The sequence below is a fragment of the Calonectris borealis genome, chromosome 7 (assembly GCF_964195595.1).
Source record: "Calonectris borealis chromosome 7, bCalBor7.hap1.2, whole genome shotgun sequence".
Classification (NCBI taxonomy): domain Eukaryota; kingdom Metazoa; phylum Chordata; class Aves; order Procellariiformes; family Procellariidae; genus Calonectris; species Calonectris borealis.
This window is the reverse complement of record NC_134318.1, coordinates 14,510,816-14,533,964: the sequence shown is the minus strand read 5'-3', so window position 1 is coordinate 14,533,964 and position 23,149 is coordinate 14,510,816. Positions and strand designations below refer to the sequence as shown.

The window sequence follows — 23,149 nt, the reverse complement described above, 5'->3', positions numbered from 1 at the left end:
CGTGAGCCTGGAAAAATTACAGCAGCTCTGCAGGTTCTCTGTTTTATGCTGTTGTTAAACTATATTATTGTTTTGTTTCTGGTTGCCTCGGAAATATTTTGTTCTGTATCCAGACCTGTTTTTTCTGCTGGTGTTTTCAAGGGCACTAATGATGGGTAATTATTTCTTAAAATCAGGAGCTGTCTGTTTCCAGTTCGTAAAACCAATACAATTTTGGCCTGGCAGTAAGATTATCAAAGTGGGGAATCATTTGGGGTTGCTGCAATTTGACTGACAGAGATCACCTAGTTATTTCACTCAGATTACTAGGTAATAGCAATTTTCTGCCTCTACCAATATCAGCTGCATGCAAAGAATTACTGCAGAGATTGAACTGAAAATTTCAATCTCCACTGAATCTTACTCCTAAAATATTTCACCTGTATTATGCACTGTTATTATGGTAGAAGAATTTTACATCATCTGCTTGCATATGTCAAACAACTCTTAGTATCGTCAGAACTGGAAAGTAACAAATGTGTTTAATCAGTAAAATTCCTGTAAAGTATACAATGCGCTCAAAAATTCATCTTGGATTATCTGTTGATTTCAGTAAGAAGAAAACCCGTACTGTCTTAATTTCTAACAGATAGAAACAAATTAGAGTTTTTTGAATTATGGGATTGAGTTGTGATCCCTTTGAATAGCAGTTTTGTTGGTAATTAGTCATCCTGACTGTCATTCATTGATTCAGTCATCACTGATTTTAGAGGGAATCATTTGAGAGAATACCATGATGAAAGCCAAACGCAGAGGCTTTCAGCCTAGAGCAGTTGTATTGTCTTACAAAAATGCCAAAATAGGATAAACTTACTCTAAAATTTAAAATATTTTTGTTTGCATTTTAGTGAACTTTTATCACCATGAAAACCATGGTAAAAACAATTTTGTTGATTTAGTAAGCATTGTAAAAAGAAGAATCTTTGTGCACCCGATATAATTGATTTAGTTTAAATTAAAAGAAAGAGTAAATTAAAGTTATTCTGTAAATAAGGCTATCGAATTTCAAAGAACAAGTATATTGATAAACTAAGGCAGCTAAGAATGTAAAGGCAGAGGAAGCCTGAAAGGGAGAAAGTATAAGAAATCTGATTCTTTCCCAAGGAAAGAACATAGTTTTCTGAAGAAATTTACTAAAAAGAATGCCTAAAAGGAATGGGGTATAGAGGAAGAAACAAATTATATTACAGAGGGCAAGAAGTCATGTTTGAAGTGAACATTTCCAGGAGTCATTGAGAGTTAAGAATTACTGGTAATACTGAAAGCAATCAATTGTTCTTGCTGTATAAAGAAGAGGAGTACTATACAGGAAGAAGCAAAGCTGATGGTGGGACAGAGATAATATATGGAGCAGTTAGGGCAATCCTGAATGAATATAGTTCATTTTTCAGTTAGGATGACTATTTGAGGACGAAGGTAGAATGGGAATAGAATCAAATGTATGAAAATAGACATTACCGTCAAAGTGGAAGTAAAATGCAGAAATCAAAGCCCTCAAGTCAAGATGGTCTGGTTCACCTTGATCAAAGAAGTATGGAAGGAGAACTGGCTTATGAAATTTCACATCTGGTAGCAAAATCTATCAAAACAGGAGCTGTGCCATGTGATGATGGAATAGCAAATGTCAAATATTTAGGAAGAGGGAAAGTTTATCGAAGGAACTGAAGACCTGTTATGTTGAATTAGACTAGTCAAGGCTTTAGGACAAATGTGGGGGAAGCAGATTCTTTGGGTAGATGTAAAAAAGGCTAAAAATTATCTTGAGGTATACCAGCAGCAGTTCCTGCAACACTACACTGATGACTTTCTTTGTATTTGATGTAGGTGAGCTACACAGCCTCAGTCAACACTTGATCTGTTGTTACATGTGTCTAATGCCTTTAATGGGAGAAAGTAGAGAGAGGCAGAAAAACTATAATGCACATATACACAGGTGGTTAAAAGGGAAATAGTAAGGAGTTACGTTGAGAAGGTAAGTGCTGGGCTGAAGACATTCACCAGTGGAGCACTAATGGAGCTCTCAAAGAATTAACCAATATTGGGGACAAATTTTGTTTAATGCTTTTGTGCATGACTTTGATGCAAAAAAGTTGGAACGTACTGAAAAAATTAGTTAAAAGATAGACTCAGTACAGATAAGGATCTAGATATCCAGAATGAATTGAATAACTGAAGAGTGGCATAACAGAGGTGGATTGAAGCTGAGCAGTACTAAATACGAGGTCAGGCATTTGGGAACTAATAACAAAGTTTAAGAAACAAATGAGGAAGAAAAGGTTCAGTATATATTACTTGGTCAAAGGATAACCAAGTCACAAAGTGATGCAGCTGTGCAAAAGATAAATGGGATGAGAGGAAGTATTAATCAAGACATTTCCATCAGAAAGAAACATTAAAACCACTTCATGAGACACTGTTGTCACTTCATTTGAATATAGCATGAGAATACACCACTATTATCTCACCTGGTTAAAATGGCCTCCTGATTACTGTGGACCCAAATTGCATTCATGAGCTAATATGAGGAAAGAATAGTCTGTGTTCCACAGAAAGTCAGAGAGTCTGTCTCGTTTCAGTCTTCAGTTCAGAAGACTGAAAAGGGTATATGACTGCTGCTTATAAATACATCAGAGAAAGCATAATGAGAAGTTAAAGACCTATTTAAAATGAAGGAGTATGGTGACACATATGACAAATAGATGTATACTCATCATAAATAATTTTAAACTGAAAAGAAGCCTCAAAGTTTTCAATATAGAACAACTTTCTGGAGTAGTAGCCTCCAGTAGGTTGTCATTGTAGTTTTAGGATGGAAGTTGATCAATGCACTACAGGGAGTATATGATGAAGTTATGGCAGATGATTAAACTCAGTGTCACTGAGGTACCTTCGAATGCTCTGTTCCCTTTTCCTATTGTATGTATCTATCTGGTGGAACTGGGGTGGTGACCAGATGATATAGGTAGGGTCAAAGGGTTTATGCAGAGTTGCAAAGTCCTCGGTCAGCCCCGGCACATGCTATTCCTGAATACATGAATATATAATGGAAGCAACAATGCTCCCATTTCAGAAATCAAGAGTAGATTTGTAGGTATAGGCTGGCTGCTGGAAAGCGTCTCCTGCATATGCGAAGGGAGAAGAGAGTTTTGCAAATAGCAGGCTACAGTCCCACTCCATCACCTGGACTGAGAACCTGACCAGCTGTAACGGTTCATAAACACGAGCCAGGAAACACAGGTCATCGTGCCATTGTAGATAAGGTGTTTTTCTAGGCAGATTACTTCGCAAAGACATGGGAAAAGAGTGATGTTGAAATGCGTGGGATACAGGACACTATAGAGAAAAAAAAGTTCAGTTCTCTTATGTCATGGGTTTTTTTGGCATAATAATTTCCTTACAATCTTAGTATTATTTTAATCACACACAGCTTTGTTGAAGTCCCAAACATTATGTTAACTTTCTCCCTTTGGGGAGCCATCTATAACACAGGCTCCAACAGAGACGCGCTCATTGTGTGTCATCTCGTTCTTGTAAACAGTCTGACAAAAGGGCTTCATGACACCGCGTTATTATTGTTGCATGGTATTTATTGAGAGATGTTCTCAGGTATAACAGATCCTTTTTATTAAAACTGAAAATTGGTTGAAAGTCTGAATAGTTGATCTGTACAAATGTTAGCAGTGGATTGTCTAACTTAGCCTAAAAATGTGGCTCCTAGGAACATCAGAAGACACTGTCCATCTGGCAGCTAGCTCTGTCATTGGGGTGTCTATTTACTGTTTCTGTTCTGCAAGGACCAAAACCATGTCTTCAACACTAATGTTTGCATCTTGTGATCAATAGGTGATATAGGTAATATAGTATGTAATATAATATGCCTCTCTGTGTAGTTTTTGCAGGTACAGAGCCAGAGTATTTACAATGAATTTTAGAACTTACCTTCCTCCCTCAACTTTGCATCTTTCATTTCATGAACTACAATCATGAAAAAGGGGAAAGAATAAATAAAATAGATATACACACAACCATGGTTATAAGCACTATTTCTCTAGCTCCATTGTGCTTATTAAACAAGAAGGGAAGGATTGGGATCCCATCTAAAGTTTTAACACTTTAATTGTCATCCTCTTGTTAATGCTTTTCATGTTCCTGTTGACAAAGTTACTTCTGAATGTGTTCATAATGTGATGTGTAATCAATTTTGTTTAGTAATTAACTAAAAAGCAGTACAGGAAGATTCCCAGAGTTACTGTAAATTCACTGCAAGTCATCTCCTCTTCATGAACATAGTTAACTGCACGTGGGAGTTGTGTATGTGCCTTGAGAAGAGAATACGCCACCTGCTGAGACAGACTTTTTTTTACTTGGTTGCTCAACCTAAAGAAAATTTTCACACAAAACAATTTGCAACAATGAATCCCAAGTTCTTAATTAACTTTAGAGATGATTGAACTATTACTTTCAAACCATTAATTCATCAGAACTATATTTCTCCCTAGTTTATCCATTACTTATGAACCGGTTCAAACATATTCTGATTTTTGTTATTCTGGAGTAATTGATTAATAGATTTTAAAGACAGATCTGCTACAGCTTTCCTTATTGGTCTGTTTTACTGAACAGCTCAGTTACGTGGGCTGTTTCTTTTACCCAGTTAGACTGGAGTACAAGGAGGAAGAAACCATAATTGTGGCTAAAGGAGAATAAATTCCCTGAAGAAATCCAAAAGGCATTGTTTGCCTCAGAGAGAGGAACACTTCACGTGAGCAATAGAGCAGAAGCCTGAGAGGGACTGTATTAACATTTTTGGAGGAAGAGTATGCTGACATTCATAGCAGTTTTGTGAAAAAGGAAAAACTTTATTATGCGGGAGTCACTTTTTCGTAGAACTTTCAACAAAAATTGTTACTATCTTGTCTTTGGTGCTTCAGGAAATGAGCGTTATCCTGCAGCTTGCAGCTGCACTGTCTGTCAATCTTTCCTGGTCCTTCGTAGTGAATTTGTCTTGTCCATGACCACAAATGATTTTTGTTCATTTTCCCCTCCTTTTTTCTGAAAGAAATGTTGAAAGCATGAGAACCTCACATTAGCAACAAATCGGTTGCTGAAGCTTTGTGAGTGCTGGAGCTGCTGTGATTGCAGGAAGATGTAGGCATGTGCCAGATGCCTTCAGTCTAACCAGCCCACGCACCTTTGGCAGCCTGTAGCATCTAGTGTTAGATGTAGCAATGAGAGTCTCAGTGCAAGTTGAAGGATGTACTGATAGGGCATTTACATGCATCTTTGCTGCAGTTTATACCAATGTTCTCAGGTATACCTGTATGTGTTGCAATTACGTCTACTACAAATGCAGAGTAATATGAATTACATGTGCATTTTATTAGATGGGAGACCGTGTGCTCTCATCCAACAAGGAAGATGCACAAGGGCATCAAACGAACCACAATTAAACAATGCTTTTCTAGTTTCAAATATTTGCAATCAGTCTAAAGTCTGTTAAGTTAATCAGTTTGTTGACTTTTCTAGTACTTTGATGCAATCAATAAAAAACCCTGAAATTCATTATCCATCACGAATTATTCATTCAGCTGCATCTTTTAAGATCCCCTGCTGTAATAATGTGAGACTGTCCCGAGCAGAAATTGTCAATTGTTTTGTGATGCGGTAGTGTTATTTTACAGAGTATGAACTGTAACTCACAACTTGAACTCAGTCTTCAGAAGTGAAAGGCCAGTACTTAAGTTTTTTAAAAAAGTTTTTTCGCAGCCTCCTTAATAGCTAAGGAAAAATCTATTTAAGGAAGCATCGAAAGTCCTTGAGGGAGTGCTATTGCTATGGGCTATTGATCTTTTCAATTAAAAAGCACCCGGAAAGTAAAAGTGTGGAAGAGAACAGAGCAGAGACCATGATGGAACACTGCTAGCCTGAGCAGTAGGATAGAGACTGTTGAATTTCTTTCTTATGTTTTCACTTTGGGGAGAAAAGGTCGGTTTTAATGGAAATGTATGCTCCAAGAGAATTTGTCCAACGTACTTGGTCTAAGCAAGAATTGCTTTGGGAGTAGATGTGGCCCTAACTATAAATAAAATTCCCACTAGGTATAAAACGCAGATTGCTTTTAAGTCACATTATAATAGGAAAAGAGAAGCAAAGTTATCAAAAGTCTTTTGCATAGCTGAATGAAGTTGAAATTATTCACATAACCAAAAATAATGATTTTTTAAATGCATCTACAAAACCTATATTAAAACATCATTAAGGATGTGACAGAATATTAGGTAATACATATGCATTTCTGAGACCCAGGAGCTGTCAAGAGAAATAGGAGTAGCTGGAAAATGAATAGCCAGTCACACTCTGTGTGTGTTAGCCAGCCACACTGTGACCTGTTAACAGTAGAAATACGTTATGTCTTGCCTTAATTCTGTGTTCCCTTATTTTTGCAATAGCAACAGCTGAATTTATGGTTAATATATCAAAACTATGGATTCTAGATACCTTTTAATTCCTGCACGAAATGGAAAAAATTCATTCTCAGTAAAAAAATGGTGTTTACAAAAATGGTGTTTACAAAAGCAATTTTCTAAAATAAGTTAGAAAACTATTACTTGTTTTTATCATATTCAAGTCTGTATTATATCGCATAAAAAAACCAACACAGTATTTATCTATGTATAAAGAAGAAAACAATCAATGTATGTAAAACAAGAATAAAACAATATAGAAAAGAAATCTTGTTCAACGTGGAGAAAACTTGTGTCGTAGATGATTTCTTCAAGCTGCAGGTCATAAGCTTCACTTATATTCTTCACTAATATTTTTTCCAATTTAATGTTTTTGTATCAGGAGGCAGGACCCCGTAGGCTGATAGATGATACAGTGGGCTCTAAATCCGAAGATCTGATTTTGAGCTCAGCTGTAGATATGACGGAGCTGTGCCATTTATTTGTACTGTCTGAGGAGTCAACTCTATATAGCAGGATTATGGTATGCAGCATGGAAAAAAAGAAGCATCCTTCATCAGTACAAGAAAACGTTTAATATACTAGGCAATTATTTTCATTCCTAGAAGAGAGGTGGTGTATTAAATACGGCATGAACAGCAGCTAACTGTGGATTATAGTACTATATGTCCATAGAGAATTTCTACTGATGTCGTAGGCCGCCACAGCAAAGTTTATAAAAACAGTAATCCATGCGTTATTAATCCTGAATCTTTACTTTGCAGAAGTTTATGCTTTTGCTGTGATAATTTTTACTGTACTCTTGGTGTTATTCCTAGAAGTCTCTCTTCATGCTGCAGCCCAGGACAAAAAAGTGGGATGCTACATAGAAATGCCTTTCGGAGGACTCCTCCCTTACCTCGGGGTAGGTTCAATGGAATTACAGGACCAGCATATCAACAGCTAGAAGAGTCAAGGATCACAGACCAGGACACAATACCTTGTCACGGGTAAGTAATAACATAACTGAAGTGAGCCAGTTTGTGCGTGGCTGCTGTTACGTGGTTAATATGCTTTGCCATTACAGTCCTTCCAACTTTGTTGTAGCGTACTGTGGATCCAGGGTTTATAGTACTGAAAGCAGAAGAATGTTTTCAGCGTACTGGCTCTTTGAAGGTAATACTTCTCTATTTGGCTGGCTGCTGTTTTTAAGCCTTTCGAAGGCTGTAGAAGGAGTGATCAGAACAAACTGTAAGTGATTGGCAATGTTATTCTTTATAACTGATGCTTTTTCTAGTGCCGTGATGTGCAGTTCTAGTAACTTTTGCATAGCATTTTTTAATTCCATCATCACTGGGCAAATAAGAGAAAATAATTCAGAAGTCCAACTTTCATGGTTTTTTAATAAATCTATGGACATTGCGAAGTGTGTTTGCTGTAGACTGAAGACTGATCACTTCACACAGGTTTGTCTTTGAAAATGCAGAAAGAATCCAGTATTTTTCCTTTTTTAATTCAGTTTGTTAGAATATTGAATGTGAGCTCCAGCTGTACATAAGGTCTGAATTTCAGAAGTGCTCCTGAGCACCTACAGCAGCCTTTGAAGTCTTTTGCAATTGCAGAGATATTTTGCATACTATTTACATATCTCTATTGATTTCCAAAGACTCTCCAGAATCACTACAAACACATCATGTGTAAAACTAGGAGCAATATCTGGAATAGAATAAAACAACACCAGTTTCATTTGGACACGTGTAAGTCACAACAAAGTGCAGCAAAGTGAACAGTTACACTGCGAGAAGGCAGCTGTACGTTTTGGTATCGGAACTGTCTTTATGAAATGCAGAACTGAGGTCACCTACGTGTTTAATTTTCCTCAGAGAAGAAAGGAGCTATTATCACTATCCACTCTGACTCCTGGGTAACGTCAGCCACAAGTGCTGACCGAGAATAAGCGTCGTTACACGTGTGTGTCGTTGCATACGTGGGCACGTGGGCAGGCACCCGTTCCCCCCGCACCTCCCTCGCCACGCTTTCCAACCTGCAGCAGGGTTGCCCAGTCTGGGGTGTCTGTGAGAGGGGGATGGCTCACTAAATGTTTTGTAGCGGAGTCTACCTAACAAAGTTGGCCACAGTAATTAGGAAAGACAGACCAAGAACAGGGCTTACCTAGGAAGGGAGAAAGCAAAGCGGCAAAAAGGTTGGGTGTCTGGTGACTTCTTTTAAAAAGTACAAATTTGTCTCATACTTCTTTCATTGTTACTATTTGCTTCTTCTAAGGAAAAACTTGTTTATTACTTCTTGCAGTAAATATATTATTGTTCATTTGTATGATAATGTGTGTATAATTCCTTATGAAAATTGTGACTCCGAATGCAACCCTTCCTGGAAGGGGCAGGCTACCAGCCTTCCCTCTTCCATGGCAGTGTCTTGCCGGAGGGTGCTGCAGCCTCTTCCTAGGTTGAGAAGTGAGGTAGAAACCAGCAAAGCTGTCTTGTTGGGTAGTTGTATTTACTCTTCTCTAGGAAATCAGTATGTGATATTACAAGCATCAGCTTGTACTGGCCTATATTTTAAATTTGCAGTTCTGCAAAAGGTTGATATTTGGACCAGACTGTGACCCCTTCTGGCCTCAATCCACTAAAGCACTTCATCCATGTTTTGTGCGCTAGGGATGTCTGTAGAATTAGATCTTCCTAATAGCGACTCTAAGATGGGACTTTTCTCTGAAGGAGTGCTCTGAGTGCATCAACAGGTGACAGAGGGTCCCAGCGGTCTGTGTATATCACAAATACGATACCAAAAGTCTTCAACTAGTACCCATGGAAATGAATTTTTAAATGTCAGTGTTAGGCATAAAAACAAAAGCAATTCTTTGATCTTGTTTTATTACAATGTTTTACTGATTATGGTTTTTATGAAAATGAAGTCTTTTAAGAGCGTAACAGAACTTTTTGCAAGTTATTTTGCAGCAATAAAGTAATCTCTTCAACCAAAATATAAGTACATGTCTTATCTCTGAACAAAAATAAAAACTAATTCACTAATTCTACTTTATGTGGAATTCTTCTAACTTAGGAAAAGGTTTCCCCAAAATCAGATGGCTTTTTACCATCTAAATACCTGCAGCTCTGGCTGAAGTTTAGTCAGATTTTGTATGTTTATATTTGATAGAAAAGAGGCTAATTTACCTGATTAGTTTTTGTCTAGTCCTGTAAAAGTGCTCCTCTTCCCATCTCACATTGAGAAGAAAGCTTTTGCTGCCTTCAAGAAACACTAGATTTCATTATTTGCAACAGGATCTACTATTTGCAGAGTTTGAGTCAAATACAGCTAATATCAGTTATTTAATCAGTGTGCTACTTGAAGGAGTAGAAAAACTTGCGTGAAATGGGGGGCTTAACGAAACAAACCATCTGCAGGCCAGTCACATCTCAGAGACCGGTCTGAGTCCCTGCGGGTGTCACGAGTTACGTGCAGTAAGCGGACAGCAGTTTGGTCGCATGCTTTCAGTGACAGCTGTTTGCCTTACACGGTACGAAGTGTTAGAAGTAGTGCCTTGTAGCCTGTGAATGTGTATATATACAGATACAAATGTGTTTATGTATACAAGACCCAATGTGTCATACCTACAGGTAGAAAATGGTGTGTGTATATATAGGTATAAGTGCTTACAAGGCTGAGCCAAAGCCTGGCAATGCCACCGGAATGGCTCCCATTCATCTTAACGGACCTTGTCGTCAAGCTTGTATGCTGAACACCTATAGCAACAGGGCCTATAGCAAAGCTACTGCTACTATGCTAAATAAAAACCATTTTGTATTTTAAGTTCCGATCCCTTCTGTCTCTCTTTAATATCTATTTTAAGGGGGCAGTAAAATTATTATGCTTCTTTCAGTTTCATTCTTTAATTTAGACTCTTAAACACTGTATGAGTATAACATAATTACTGTTGCATATTTATAAATGTTTTAGTTTCTTTTTTTGCTTGGTTTTAGGAAGAGGGTGGAGAGAGAGCTGCACTTTGAAATAGATGCACATGAATAAATTTATTCAGACAAAACAATTTTTCAGATTAAAAAAACAGATATCTTTCTTAGGAGGAACTATAGTTCTAGTAAAGTTAATTGTAGGAAAATCTAATTAAGATTCTGCAATTATAGGTCTAAGTCTCAGTCTATTGAAAACAGCAGCAGTCTGGTGTCACAAGTAGAAGCATGGATCAGTTTGTAATTAACCAAAAGCTGGATCTCACACAATTTAGATGTAATATCCCTACTGGTTTAATACCTTGCCTATTGCACACAGTGTATGTGCTTTAATTCATCCTCAGTCCTCCTTTGAAAGCCCTGTGAGCACAGGGCAAAAACATGTAATTCTGGCTTAAAATTGGTGTGTCTGTACTTCAAAAAATATTATGGAAATATGCCAGGCATTGCGTTACATATTATTGTTGCTGTCAATTACTTTTCAAAATACCAAGAATAATTGAATCTCTGTTATGGAATTGGCAAATGCTACTGTTTTCTCACCAAATCCATTTTAATTCAGTCTTTTCTTGGTTTTGCTTATATATCATCCATATAATACATCCATTGCATGTGAAATTCATTAAAAACATTCACTCCCTTTGTTTTCAGGGTGCAGCCCAGAATATATTTAGGGCCCGAATTACCAAAAAAGGGAATAATGCAACTGATGCGATCTCTCCAGCTATAGTCGTTTGAACAATTATATAATAAGCAAAGGAAACAAGAATGGGCACAACCCAAAGGTCTGCATTGTTTTGTTTTCATTTATTTTTTTTCTAATTGTCCTCCCTCGGGAATAATATCCCTGATCAGTATTTCATTCATACTGATTCTTGAAAACTGTTCTAAAAAGGCCCTCCGTAAGTGGCTACAAGTGTGTCTAAGCATAGTGCAAATGTAATTAACTAACAGCTGAGTCTCAGCTGGCTCAGACATAAAACATAAATTCAGGTGTATAGCATGTACAAGAAGTTCTATTACACATCCAAAAAAGCTGCTTGCTATATTATTCCCCTGCGTCCCGCTTCCCAAAGCAATATCTCTTTCCATCAGATAGCAGCAAAGATCACAACACCTCCTCCTTACCGCAGAGCTCCCAGCTGCGTTTTCTGGTCTTGCGGGGATGCCTGGAGAGTTTTCGTACAGGGGCCGCAGAGAACTGCATGCATGCTCGTGTACAGGTTAATGTGTCAAGCAGTTGTACAAACACCCTGCCACCATAGACAAGTTAATTACAAGTCAGCGCCGCTGTGCTAGAAATGAGCCTGAAGACACCTCCTCCTCTCTCTGCTGTCTGACAGCGCGCCGGGAGGATGGGGCCAAAGGAAGCTTTTCCAGTTAATTGGTGTTGTACGCTAATATTGGACTATGGCTGTTTCATGCATTTCACTTTCTTTTCCTTAGTTCTCTTTCTGCTAATGCCAAAAGCAGAAAGGTACATATGAGTAGAAGGCTACCTCTAGTGAAGTCCTGCAGGCTTAAGCAGCTTTCGGAAAAATAGCCTTCAAGTCAGAGCTCAAAGCACCTGCTTCCACGCCAGATCTAAATGTTGCTTTCCTTGTCCATGGATAAAACGTATTAGACTTCACCATTAGCTTGCCTTACGAAATAGTGATATGATCACAAAGCTGATTATAAATAAAATATGCTCTGGTACTGAGGTGATGTCTATGGTCCTTGGCAATCATGACTAGTAGATATAGTAACTCTTAGAGCACCAGATTTCTAGTAAAACTACTTCTCAGATGGGAAACATCTTTTTTTTTTCCATTGTTTCCTTTATTTTATATTTAGTATACTTTCCTGTTCTGTTTTTTAAGTATTTCCTGTAAGCGGAAACACTTTCTGATCAGAATAATGAATTTGGCTTTGAAACAAAATGGAAATGTTGATAAAAATTCACCAAAGTTTCCTCACAATAAATAAAATCATCCTATGATACATATTAATGGAGGATAAAGGATTTTTTTGAAAACACTTGAGCCCAATGTGTTAGCTTTATTGCCAGATGAGATCTAAGAAAACAAATCAGGCCAACCTTTTTAAAGTGTTTTCCTAAAATAGCCGTTTGACATTGAGAGTTCTGATGTTGAAGAAAGCATCAATCCATTTCCCCGGTTAGGAACGTAGGAATGGAATTTCAAATTTAATTTCAAACAAGATTAATTGTAATACAGTATGACTCCTGAAAACTTTTTAAAAGGAGTTGTCGCCATTCTCATATACTGGGGAGCAAAGTGAGGCCCAGAGAAAAGCAGCGGTTTGCCAGCGGCAGATCTGAGAATCAAAACCAGGTCTCCAGAGTCTGTTGTTTTCCCCAGGGCCACACTATTACCAAGTGCTCCTAGTGTGAGAGAAAAATGACATCCATCTTTTCAGCACAGTTCACTGAATTTCATACAGCCTTCCCGCTGCCGGTTGCATCTGACCGCTTGATGTACAACAAAAACTTCTTTTTACTCTTTCCAGGTATTCATCCAGTGGTTTAAAAACTCCTCAGAATACTTCGATAAATATGCAACTGCCTTCAAGAGAGACAACCCCTTATTTTAATAACGTGGATCAGAAGGACTTGGTCGGCTATTCATCTTCAAGGGCCAACTCCGTTCCCATCATCCCGTCTGTGGGCTTGGACGAAGCCTGCATGCAAATGCAAAATGTTTCTGAAGTAACAGGCATCAAATGGTGCAAAAACTCCTATTCAGCTGAACTTGTCAATGTGAGTTCCCCAGTCAGTAATTGTCTTATAGCAGAACAACACGAAGTGAAAATATTGCTAGAAACTGTGCAGGAGCAGATTCGGATTCTGACGGACGCAAGGAGGTCGGAGGACTATGAACTGGCGAGCGTAGAAGCAGAGAGCAGCGCGAGCGAAAACACGGCCTTTCTGCCCATGAGCCCCATGGCCAAGTCAGAGCGAGAGGCACAATTTGTCTTAAAAAGCGAAACGCAGAGAGACTCGGTATTGACCAAGTGACTTTGTGTGGGGGTTGTGGGAGGGGAAACAAAAGATCTGTGCATTCGATGCTTTGCTAAACAGGAAGGGAGGAGATTAAATACAAATTATTTATATGCATTAATTTAAAAGCATCTACTTAGAAGAAACCAAATAGTCAATCGCCCTCATATCATAGTGTTTTTTAACAAAATATTTTTTTAAGGGAAAAGTTCCAGGAGGGATGAAGCGTACATCAGGTGCTTTCTAGGCAGGATTACACATGCGGTTTCAGTTACAGAGCATTGTACCACGGTCCTGTTCGGCTGTCCGAAGGCTTAGGCTATGCATCTTTTTTTCAGTAAAGGCCAAGACCATTCTTAGGTTCATTTCTGGTTTCAGGGCAGCACTGCGGTGAGCTGCTGGCCAGGGATTCAGACCCTGGGGAGCAAGTCCCGTCACCCCAGCACAGACCCGCTCCCCTCTCCCCCTCTCCTCTTGGTTCCACGTTCATACCGTGGAAACAGGCACGCAGACGTCTACTTCTGAGCTCTGGTACCTACTGTGGAGTGACAATAAATCCCTAAATTGAGCCAGATGCTTAACTCTTGACCTTGCTTTAATGTGTCAGTCAGCCCAAGAAAGTCAATGGAAACACTTAGGAGCTTTGGGTTTGGCCAAGCGTGGAGTGGGATTGGGGTCTGTAGAGATGCAGTGGTCAGGAGCCCGCAGCTGCTCCATCTGCTGAGCTTTGCCTATCAGAGCTGCCTTGGTGGAGAGTGAGGAAGAACAAGAGAAAGTGCAAAAGTGTGTATTACGGCAGGTTTGGGTTTGGGTTTGGGTTTGGGTTTTTTTGAGTGGGAACATAAACTCTGTTGTTCGTTACCGACCCCTCAACGATTCTAAACTGTTATGCTTTGAAGGCATTTGTAAGCTCTCAAAGAGAATTTCTGAGTGTGTGTGTATTTTTTTTAACTTATTTTTTATTATGGGTTGTTCAGAGAAGAGTCAGGGAGATCCAATATGATCAAAATCCAGCCGATAAGTGTCCACGCTGCCCTAATTTGTTCCCGCTTTCGGTTCTCCAGTCACTTTAATTAATTGTGGCTTAGGCTTGTGAACTTTAAAGCTTCAACCCTGCAGATGGTTCAGTATGGGCAGACCCACAAGCATGCACAGATCTGATTCTAATGGGGCTATACAAGAGCAGATGGTTTCCTGCAGGGAAATCACTCCTGCAGGGGATCAAGGCCTTAGAGAAGAAATGTCATTTCCTGGTTGCCATATCCCAAACATTATAAGCATTTTTTGCATTTGCTTTGTTTTGAGTCCCTCTTCCCCCCATAAATTGTAACACAATGTGCCAATAATGCAATGAATTGGGTTCAGTGACACACACATTACTGTTTTTATTAGTATTAAAATATCTGCTTATTTGTGGGGAAAAAGAAAATGAACTATAATAAATAATTGCTAAATAGCCTTCCCTGGTTAATGTCAGAAGATTGATTTTTAAAAATTTACAGTATATACAGAATGTATTAAAATATTCCTTTGCAGCAAATTAATCATTAAATTTATTAATGTGCCCCAGACTTTCCAGTTCACAAGTCTCAAGACTTCCCAAAATAGCACAATCGATCACGCAGTGCTGTTGTATGTTGAGTCAGAATAAAGCAATATTTTAACCTCTGTCAAGTAAATTTGGAAAAGAAATGCTGAAGGTGTATGTCATTTTTTTTGTTAAGGCAGTAAAAAAAATAACTATTCAGAGTCTTCATTCAGCAAGTCTTATTTTGGGTTTCTTTGGCGGTTTTGGTTTTGTTGGGTTTTTTTTAAGATAGAGTTGATGAAATTGTCTTGTTTACAAACTTTCTATGGCTGTAATCTCTGCTGTGTGTTTTCAATAAAAATATATTTGAGGGCGAACTATGCTTTATGCCCCAGGATGGAGCATGCCTCGTTCGGGCTCCCTTCTTCACAGACACAGAGCTTTTGTTGTAGCAGTGAGGTGCGATCGCCGTGAGGAGCAGTCTCACCCTGACGTGTTTCTACAGTGCTGTGGCTGGGCACAATCTCACTGTGCATGAGCTGAGCTGACGGCGGTGGGTATGGCCCCAAGCCCACACCGAATAAAGCCTCTGAAAGACGAGGTGTATTAGGTGGGGCTCCGCTTTGTATCCCTACAGTCGTGTGACTTTTCTGTCAACGCCGTTTACATCCCGCCAGCTCGGGCCACGACCAAAGTGAGCTTGCCTCTGCCCGTAAGCCTTGTGAACATATCTGTAATATAAAAAAATGGCTGCTATATAAAGCTCTGATTCAATAATTTGTGAAGTGTGATCACAATTAATTAATTGCTCACCATGAATTTCATCAAGAGATGGTCTCTCTGCAATAAAGTGCAGAATCCTGCTCAAATAGATGTTTCAAAATCAAATCTTCTCAATCCAGATGTAAGGCTGCCTTGCCCCCAAATCCTACCAAACTGTGCAAATTCACCTTTGGCAACGTATTGGAAACACACGGCAAGATTCCTGTTGAAGAAAGAACCATATCATAAGCAATGCCTTTATGGAGAGAATGTGTTCACTCAGCACCCCCGAAAGGCCCAGAAAGAGGGGAAGAGCAATGTATTTAAGAGATTGAAATGTTTGACCGAATGACAGATGAAGATCTGAAATGGTGAGGATATCTTCAGTTCATGTTAGAGATGCGATCTTGTACTCAGCAAAGGATGTGTGACTGTTATATGTTAACTGTTTTATTCAGTTTTCAGCATGTTTGAATAGAGAGACGTTAATATTAACCATATGACAGACTAGTGTATTATTTGTAAAGAGTATCGCTTCAGATCCTGTTGAAACTGTCATTGTTTGCAGAGGAAAAGAAAAAGGGTTGAAAACATCAAACTAGGTAGCCTTAATGTCGTTTGTGTGTTTCTCTAATGCAACTATTTTCCTCTATGGACCCTCCTATTTTACAGTGAATGGGACAACATTTTCTCGGAGGTCTAGCAATTAATTATGTAGGGGACACAAAAGAAAGTCGTACTGAAACGGCCGAAATGGTAGGCCAAATTTTGTTTTACTTCTGACCCTAATGGTCCCATTGAACTCCGTGCATCAGAAGGGATGCGAGTCAGTGTGAAATGCAGTTCATTCCTAAAATTGCATCTGTTCCCTGCCTTAGAAACAGACTGTAATCCCCCTAAAAGAGGCTCTGAACTCAGTCGTTTACCTGTAACATAATTAAAAATTATATCTGATCTATGAAGTTCAAGTGTAGTCTGGTGTGAAAATTCACACACGCAGCATTACACTCGAGCAAACTGGGAGAACAGCTAATTAAATAAATTGAACTTTCTCTGAGCTGAACAGAGGAAGCCTGTGTCTCTTCAGCATATACTGTGGAGCAGGATTATGAGAGAGGTGTATATCCTGATCTTTTCTTTTTCTTTTTTTCTGTGTAGAATTTCTTCAAAACAATCCAAAATAACCCTAAAAAAACCAGTCAGTAGAATGATCCCAGCATTTGAAATAGGAAATGTAGGTGAGTATGGGCACATTTCATAGCGTTAACCACTGAAAAACTCTTCAGTACATCCATGAGCCAAAGCTGAAATGGTCTAATTCTTGCAGGATCATGTTTAGATCAACAAACACATCCACAAAAAAGAGCTCTTCAGAATGCTTTTGGTATCTAGCCACGCTCTCAGCTGATGTGGTCAATGCAGTAATGACAGTTTATATTAATAGAGGATCACGTCCCAAATCTCTTCTACTCAATGTCCAATGTAGTGTCACAAAGCTTAGAAGCCTACCACATGATGTAAGGACTTCCACACTGATTTATGGAGCTACCTGCCTTTTGCTTATGAAAATCATACTCCTATCGTGTGTGAACACCCTAGAATACGGTGCGAGGTTCATTGGCTGAGCGATTGGTTTGTCAGGTCTACCTTTTACAAGGGCTGAATATCGCTGACCAGGCTCTAACAGCAATGAACTTGCCACCATCTGGCTAATTCTAATGTTACTCATCAAAATCCTACAGCTTTAGGTTTAAATTTTGAAAAAACAATGAGGTGATGGCATGTGCTTATGACCAGGCATGTGCTAGATGTGCTCCTGAATCCAAATGTTCAATCAGATAATACACGCCTACTTCTCACATAAGTGGGGAAAAAATTTGGATTCTTCTTCCCAATTCATCCCCAGCTTCCTTTAGTCTTGAACATTTCTTACTCTTACAAGAAATTATGAAAATGAATACCAAAGAAGAACTCTTTCAGAGTCCTAGCTGCAGTAAATAAAATTAAAGCTTGAAGGAGAAGACTTGGAATAAAAACTGCTTTTGAAAATGGCATAAATATCAATTGCCTTTCAATAAAACGGAATTTCCCTATGAACTGTTTTTCACTTTGGAAAACAATGAGCTTATATGAAGTGATTTATTATCTTGGCATGAATTTAAAATGCTCATCTTCAAGCAGATTGGGAAAAAGCAAATATTTAGTATAGATTTTTCCGCTTTTGTGATTTATTTTTTTAATTCTATTTCAGTAGCCTGATAGGTCAATGATGCCATTATCTGTATTGTCTGACACATAGTCTTAAAGGTTATTTCTGTCCCTTTCTATGGTCCAGATGCTGGACTGTTAGATTTCCTCAAAGAGAACAAGATTTTATCTAAATTATATTAAAAAATGATTCACAGAATAATATAGTTCTTTATCTTGCAGAAAATACAAGGTGATGCAAACTTTTTTCTTTTTGTACTGCATTATTACTGTAAGGTCATAGTGAGATTATGCTCCCTTTGCTTTGATGTCTACTCACATGAAAACAACCGCGACACCCAGTTTTCAGGTCTTGGGCTTGGCTCTTCCAAATCACCATCTCAAACAGTTGTTCTGTATTTTAAATAGCAAAGTTCATACATCAGATATAAATGAAATAGCTACAACAGCAGTAAACTTATTAATAAGGTGGGGTGGTTTTTTTTCATTTTTATTACATAGCAATTAGTGGATTGGGCCACAGAAATTGTTAGTTTCTTGCAAGAAATACAGTCACAGAATATACGAATGGCAGTGGGAAGCCATCGCTGTAGCCCAGAACTGGGGAAATCTGCAGTGGAGGAGGACGCAGTCATCCACAGTGTATGCTGTGGAGGGTAAAAGCGCTTTCATCTTAATGGTAAAAAAACAACCTATTCATCTGTTGAAACTGCCAAAAACTTAAACTATCTGAATTTATTAATGACCATGTTGGTAGTATTTGAGAAAAGGAATAGGGGCAGAAATCTCCAAATTCATAATGCTTGTGCTGTCCCTTGGAACAAAGGTAATTATGTTTTGATTCTTTATTATTAGAGCACAGTTTTCAGCGTCTGCCGTAGGGCCAGAGCGATCACACAACACTGACAGGCTGCACTGACCCTTCCTTTCTTGAAAAGATTCAGCAGTCTCCTCTTTGGTCAACGGTCCTGTAAACAAGGAGTCATTTCCTGGTACCCCACATGGCTCTTCTTGTGAAACTTCCCAGATAAGTAATACAGTAAAAATACAGCAAGACAACCTTTTTTTTTTTTTCCCTGTCAGGAACTATAGTATTTTATAGCTATAATGGAGAGGAGTTTATTGATGACTGAAGAATGTAAATAAAGTATAGGATATAACGTACGTAAGTGGCATGGAAATCCTATATTTGTAGCTTTTAGTAATAAATTCTCTAACACCATCAGGAGGAGACCTACATGCAATTTATATTTCCTTTTTCCTTAACAGTGACCATGGTCTGTACCACCTCGCTGTAGTGGCTGGGCATTGACGTACCCTTGTCCTTATTCCTTGCTCTTGCATTGCAAGGCCCGTTCTGTGCTGTCTTATGCCCGCTCTGGTTTTACTGAAATCACTGAATTTGCAATGGTTCAGCATCTTTATTCACGTTCAATTTTACCTTACCCTCAGAATCAAGAGTATAATTTACAACCTACGTTTGGGGCACTGGCCATGTCTGCTGAGTAAATTTAAGGCCTAAAATGTTCAAAATTTTATACACTTAACTTTGTCTGCTTCGGGTAGACCTAATGGGAAATCTGTCCCTTGAAGAAGGATTTATGCAGTCTGTGCTGCAAGGCATCTTCCTGCCGTTCCTTCATATCTGCCGGTATCAACGTTTCCAGTCTCCGAGTCAGCCGCTCTCTTCGGGTTCTCCTGCCCAGCACTGTGAGATTTCAGGCCAGAAGCCTCTGACTTCTTTCAGAGTACCAAAGACCAGAAGTCATCTGAAGTGTCCCAAGCTATAGCTTCAGATGTGACTTTCTGCCTCTTAATACTAAAATGTCTCCAAAGGTTAAGACCTCTAACATGCATTGCATTAAATTCTGTAATATAAATAATGCCAAAGTTCATAAAATTAGGAGTTATATGGCAAATATTATTGTTTTAATGTACGTCTTGCTTTGAAGGAATACGGAACGAGAGCTCTCAGTTGTGTAAATATTTGGAAACTAAAAATACAAATAATAATACAAGAATAGAAAAGAATACAAAGAATGGTTAACATTCTAAAATAAAAAGAGAGTTCCTTGCTTTCTCTGAAATAAACAGTAGTAGCTAAAGGTTATCGAGATGCATCAGTGAAATGAAAGAAGATTCGGCGGGGCCATTTTATAAGTCATGCCAGTAATATGCCTAAGACCTTTTTTAAGGAATTCAGGCTTAGAGTTTCCCTTGCTTGTCAATACATTAAGATGATGTTTCTTTCATAATGTAAAGCTTACTCCTATACAGAGCCGAGGCAAGTATTGCATACCTCAGCATAAGCAGGACAGAAATGCGGTATAGGTTTCACTTCGGCTTTCTGACTCAAGTTAAATTCATTTGCTTTAGATTATCTCTGATCTCTTCCAGGAAAGAATAAATGAGTATACCAAAAAAAAGAAAGAGGTATGAGTACTCGCTGACTTTTTTTCAAAAATCTACCAATTGATACTAAGATCGGAGCCATCTGCTGAACTTGAATGTCCTAGAAATAGCTGAGATTTTGACTGTTCTTGATGGGGGAAACAGCACCTAGCAGAAGTATTACCACCCCCACCACCCCAGCAAGATGCGCACTGTGAACTTCTTCTGGAGAAGAGGGTAGGGAGCTTCTCCTGGTTCTCACAGCGGGTAGCGAGCTTCTCCTGGCTATGGCACAGCTTTTTCCATGGGTGAGGAGGGATGGATTTTGAGCTGTGCCAGGTCACATCATCTGAGAAGCTTGCCTTACTTTTATTTATTTCTCAGATCTCTCTCATGTCAGTGAGGTCATCAGCACTAGTTTGTTTTTTAAGTTAGTGATTTCCAAATTCTGGGATCCTTTAAAGTGTTGAATTTTGGAAGCAGAGACTTCTCAAAAAAAAGGTAAAATTTCTTCTGTGATTTTTTAAAACCATCTTTATTTGAAATGCTTGTATTATGTTAACTATTTTTTAAAAAATTAGATGTTACAAATCTAAATTACAAATATTTAGATTTACATCATGCTAATAGGGCATGGGTAAGATCTGTGTTTCATGTTTCTCTCCTGATCTAGTTGAAGATGTCCCTGCCCACAGCAGGGGAGTTGGACTAGATGACCTTTAAAGGTCTCTTCCGACCCAAACCCTTCAAACCATTCTCTGAGAATCGTGTTCAAGTTAGTTCTTTTATGTGTCGAATTGCCCATAAAATGCTGGAGATTTCTGTGCCCATCAATGGCAGCTTTGGGTTTTACATGGAAAGGTAAATAAAGCTAATATATTTGCAAAGAAAAAATGGACTGTGTAAAACTTCCAGGTCAGACTCTGGTGTTGTCCAAGCGGCAGCTGTTTCACCGAAAGCACAGTTAATGCGAAGGGAATGAGGCTCCCAGAGGAAGATAGTTATGGTGGCTCAGCAGCTGAGCTGACTGAAATAAACCCCAGGGTGTCTGCAGCTCCTCCGCTAGCGACGGTGCCAAAAGGCAGGGGTCTGCATGGACTTCTGTGAAGGCTCCCCTCGAGAAATCCAAATGAAATCATATGAAGTAAAAATGGGAGGGACTGATTCTCAGTTGCTGTCAGGTTATGCGGAGTGCCAGCACCGGTGCCGATTTACACTTTCTGAGGCTGTGGCTCACGGTTTGACCTGACCCCTGGTTCACACCTCCAGCCTGCGCTGGAGCAACCCCAGCAGAAATCTCTCTGCCCATCAGCGTAACTTCGGAACAGCATTAAAGCGGTTGGATTCCAACTAACTTCAGTTTTTATACTTCATTGCATGTTCTCCTTGATTATTGCGAAGGTGAAGCTGCTTCCAAAGTCTCCTTAAAGTTGTTGTCACTGCTCCGTCTTTGCCAGAGTAACTGGTTTTGATCACTCAGCTCCAGTTCTGATGGTGGTGTGAGGTCCTCCAACTCCATGGATCAGAGCTGGGTCTTGCAGCCCAGAATCCTGTATAAGTACAAGCAAACTCTCCATACTTGTTCTGCAGCAATCGTATGCATTCAGATCAAAGCATGGATCAGCTGCCAGGCTGATCTTTCATATTATCAATTTTATTTAACAAAACTATCTTCTAAATATAATTTTTTATGCCAATTCTCTGTATGTTGTATAGAGAAGCAGTGAAGGCAAATTCAGCCTGTCTGCATTTTCATCTCGGCTAACGATGGTAGGGTTTTTTCCAAAGCAGCTCAGGAGACAAAGTCTTTAAAATTCTGACCTCGGAGGAGGAATTGGTACCCCGGCAGGGGAGGGTTATACTGAGCAGGTTTCGTCCACATGTGTGCTTATCCAGTCTGTCTTTCTTCCTAAGAAATGTTCTTTCTTCCAAGAGCGAACGTACCTAAAACCACTTAAAACATTAAACAAAGTCAAGGCGAGAGATGCGCTCTGCTTCTCTGCAGAGGGGACAGGAGCGTAAGTAAGGGCTAATTACCAAAAACCTTTCCAGCTGGTTCCACAAGTATTTGCACAGACTGGTAATGCTAAAGTGACTCTCTATGGTTTGGTCACATATATTTGCAGGCTGTGATATATACAAACTGGTAGCCTGTTTTAAATTGTCAGTGGTTTGTAGTATCTCAGGATGGACTTTCAGAGCGCTCAGGACAGCATTTACCACTCTCCTTAACCTCCATCTCAGTTTCGTTTGACTAATGGGCATTTGCATTGCAGAGGTGGCAGTGACACCCCCTTGCCCGAGGTGAGGGTGTCACACCGAGCCCCGCATCGCTTTCTGGCCAGCCGGGCAAACAGCCTTCCCCCAGCCTGCGGGGAGGGAGGAGCGTCCTGCGGGCTCGGCCCCTTCGTCCGCCGAGGGATCGGCAGCGGGTGTCACTGCAGGGGAGGTCTCCTAAGCTAAAAATGGGAAACTCTCCCAGGACTGAGATAAAAGGGTGACTTGGAAAAGAACTCCAGGTGACAGTCCTTTAAAAAAAGGCTCCTCTGTAACCCCATGTAGATGGGCAACACTTCGCCTGTCTTCCTGAGGGAAGACCAGGCACTGCCCTGCACTGGCTGCCGATGCAACCCGGAGCAAATCCCCGTACTAAAAGCACTTAAAAATGGAATGAAGGTGATGGAAACGTGGTTGGTTCACTGTGAATATCCAGCTGGGGTAGTTGGAATAACTGCAAGGGAAGAATTGCCTTTGCAAATCATGTGCCTGATTTATCGGTTAAATA

At 39.4% G+C, this 23,149-nt stretch overlaps 1 protein-coding gene across 1 annotated transcript in view; it reads left to right on the top strand.

Annotated features, from left to right (window-relative positions):
* The window catches only part of NRG3 (neuregulin 3), a 420,580-nt gene extending 404,220 nt beyond the window's left edge, over positions 1–16,360 (top strand). Inside the window, exons 8-9 of the mRNA XM_075154338.1 lie at positions 7,322–7,492; positions 12,986–16,360. Coding sequence (XP_075010439.1) covers positions 7,322–7,492; positions 12,986–13,493 — 679 coding nt within the window. The 3' untranslated portion in view covers positions 13,494–16,360. The remainder of the gene's footprint in view (positions 1–7,321; positions 7,493–12,985) is intronic.
* The last annotated feature ends 6,789 nt before the right edge of the window (positions 16,361–23,149 follow it).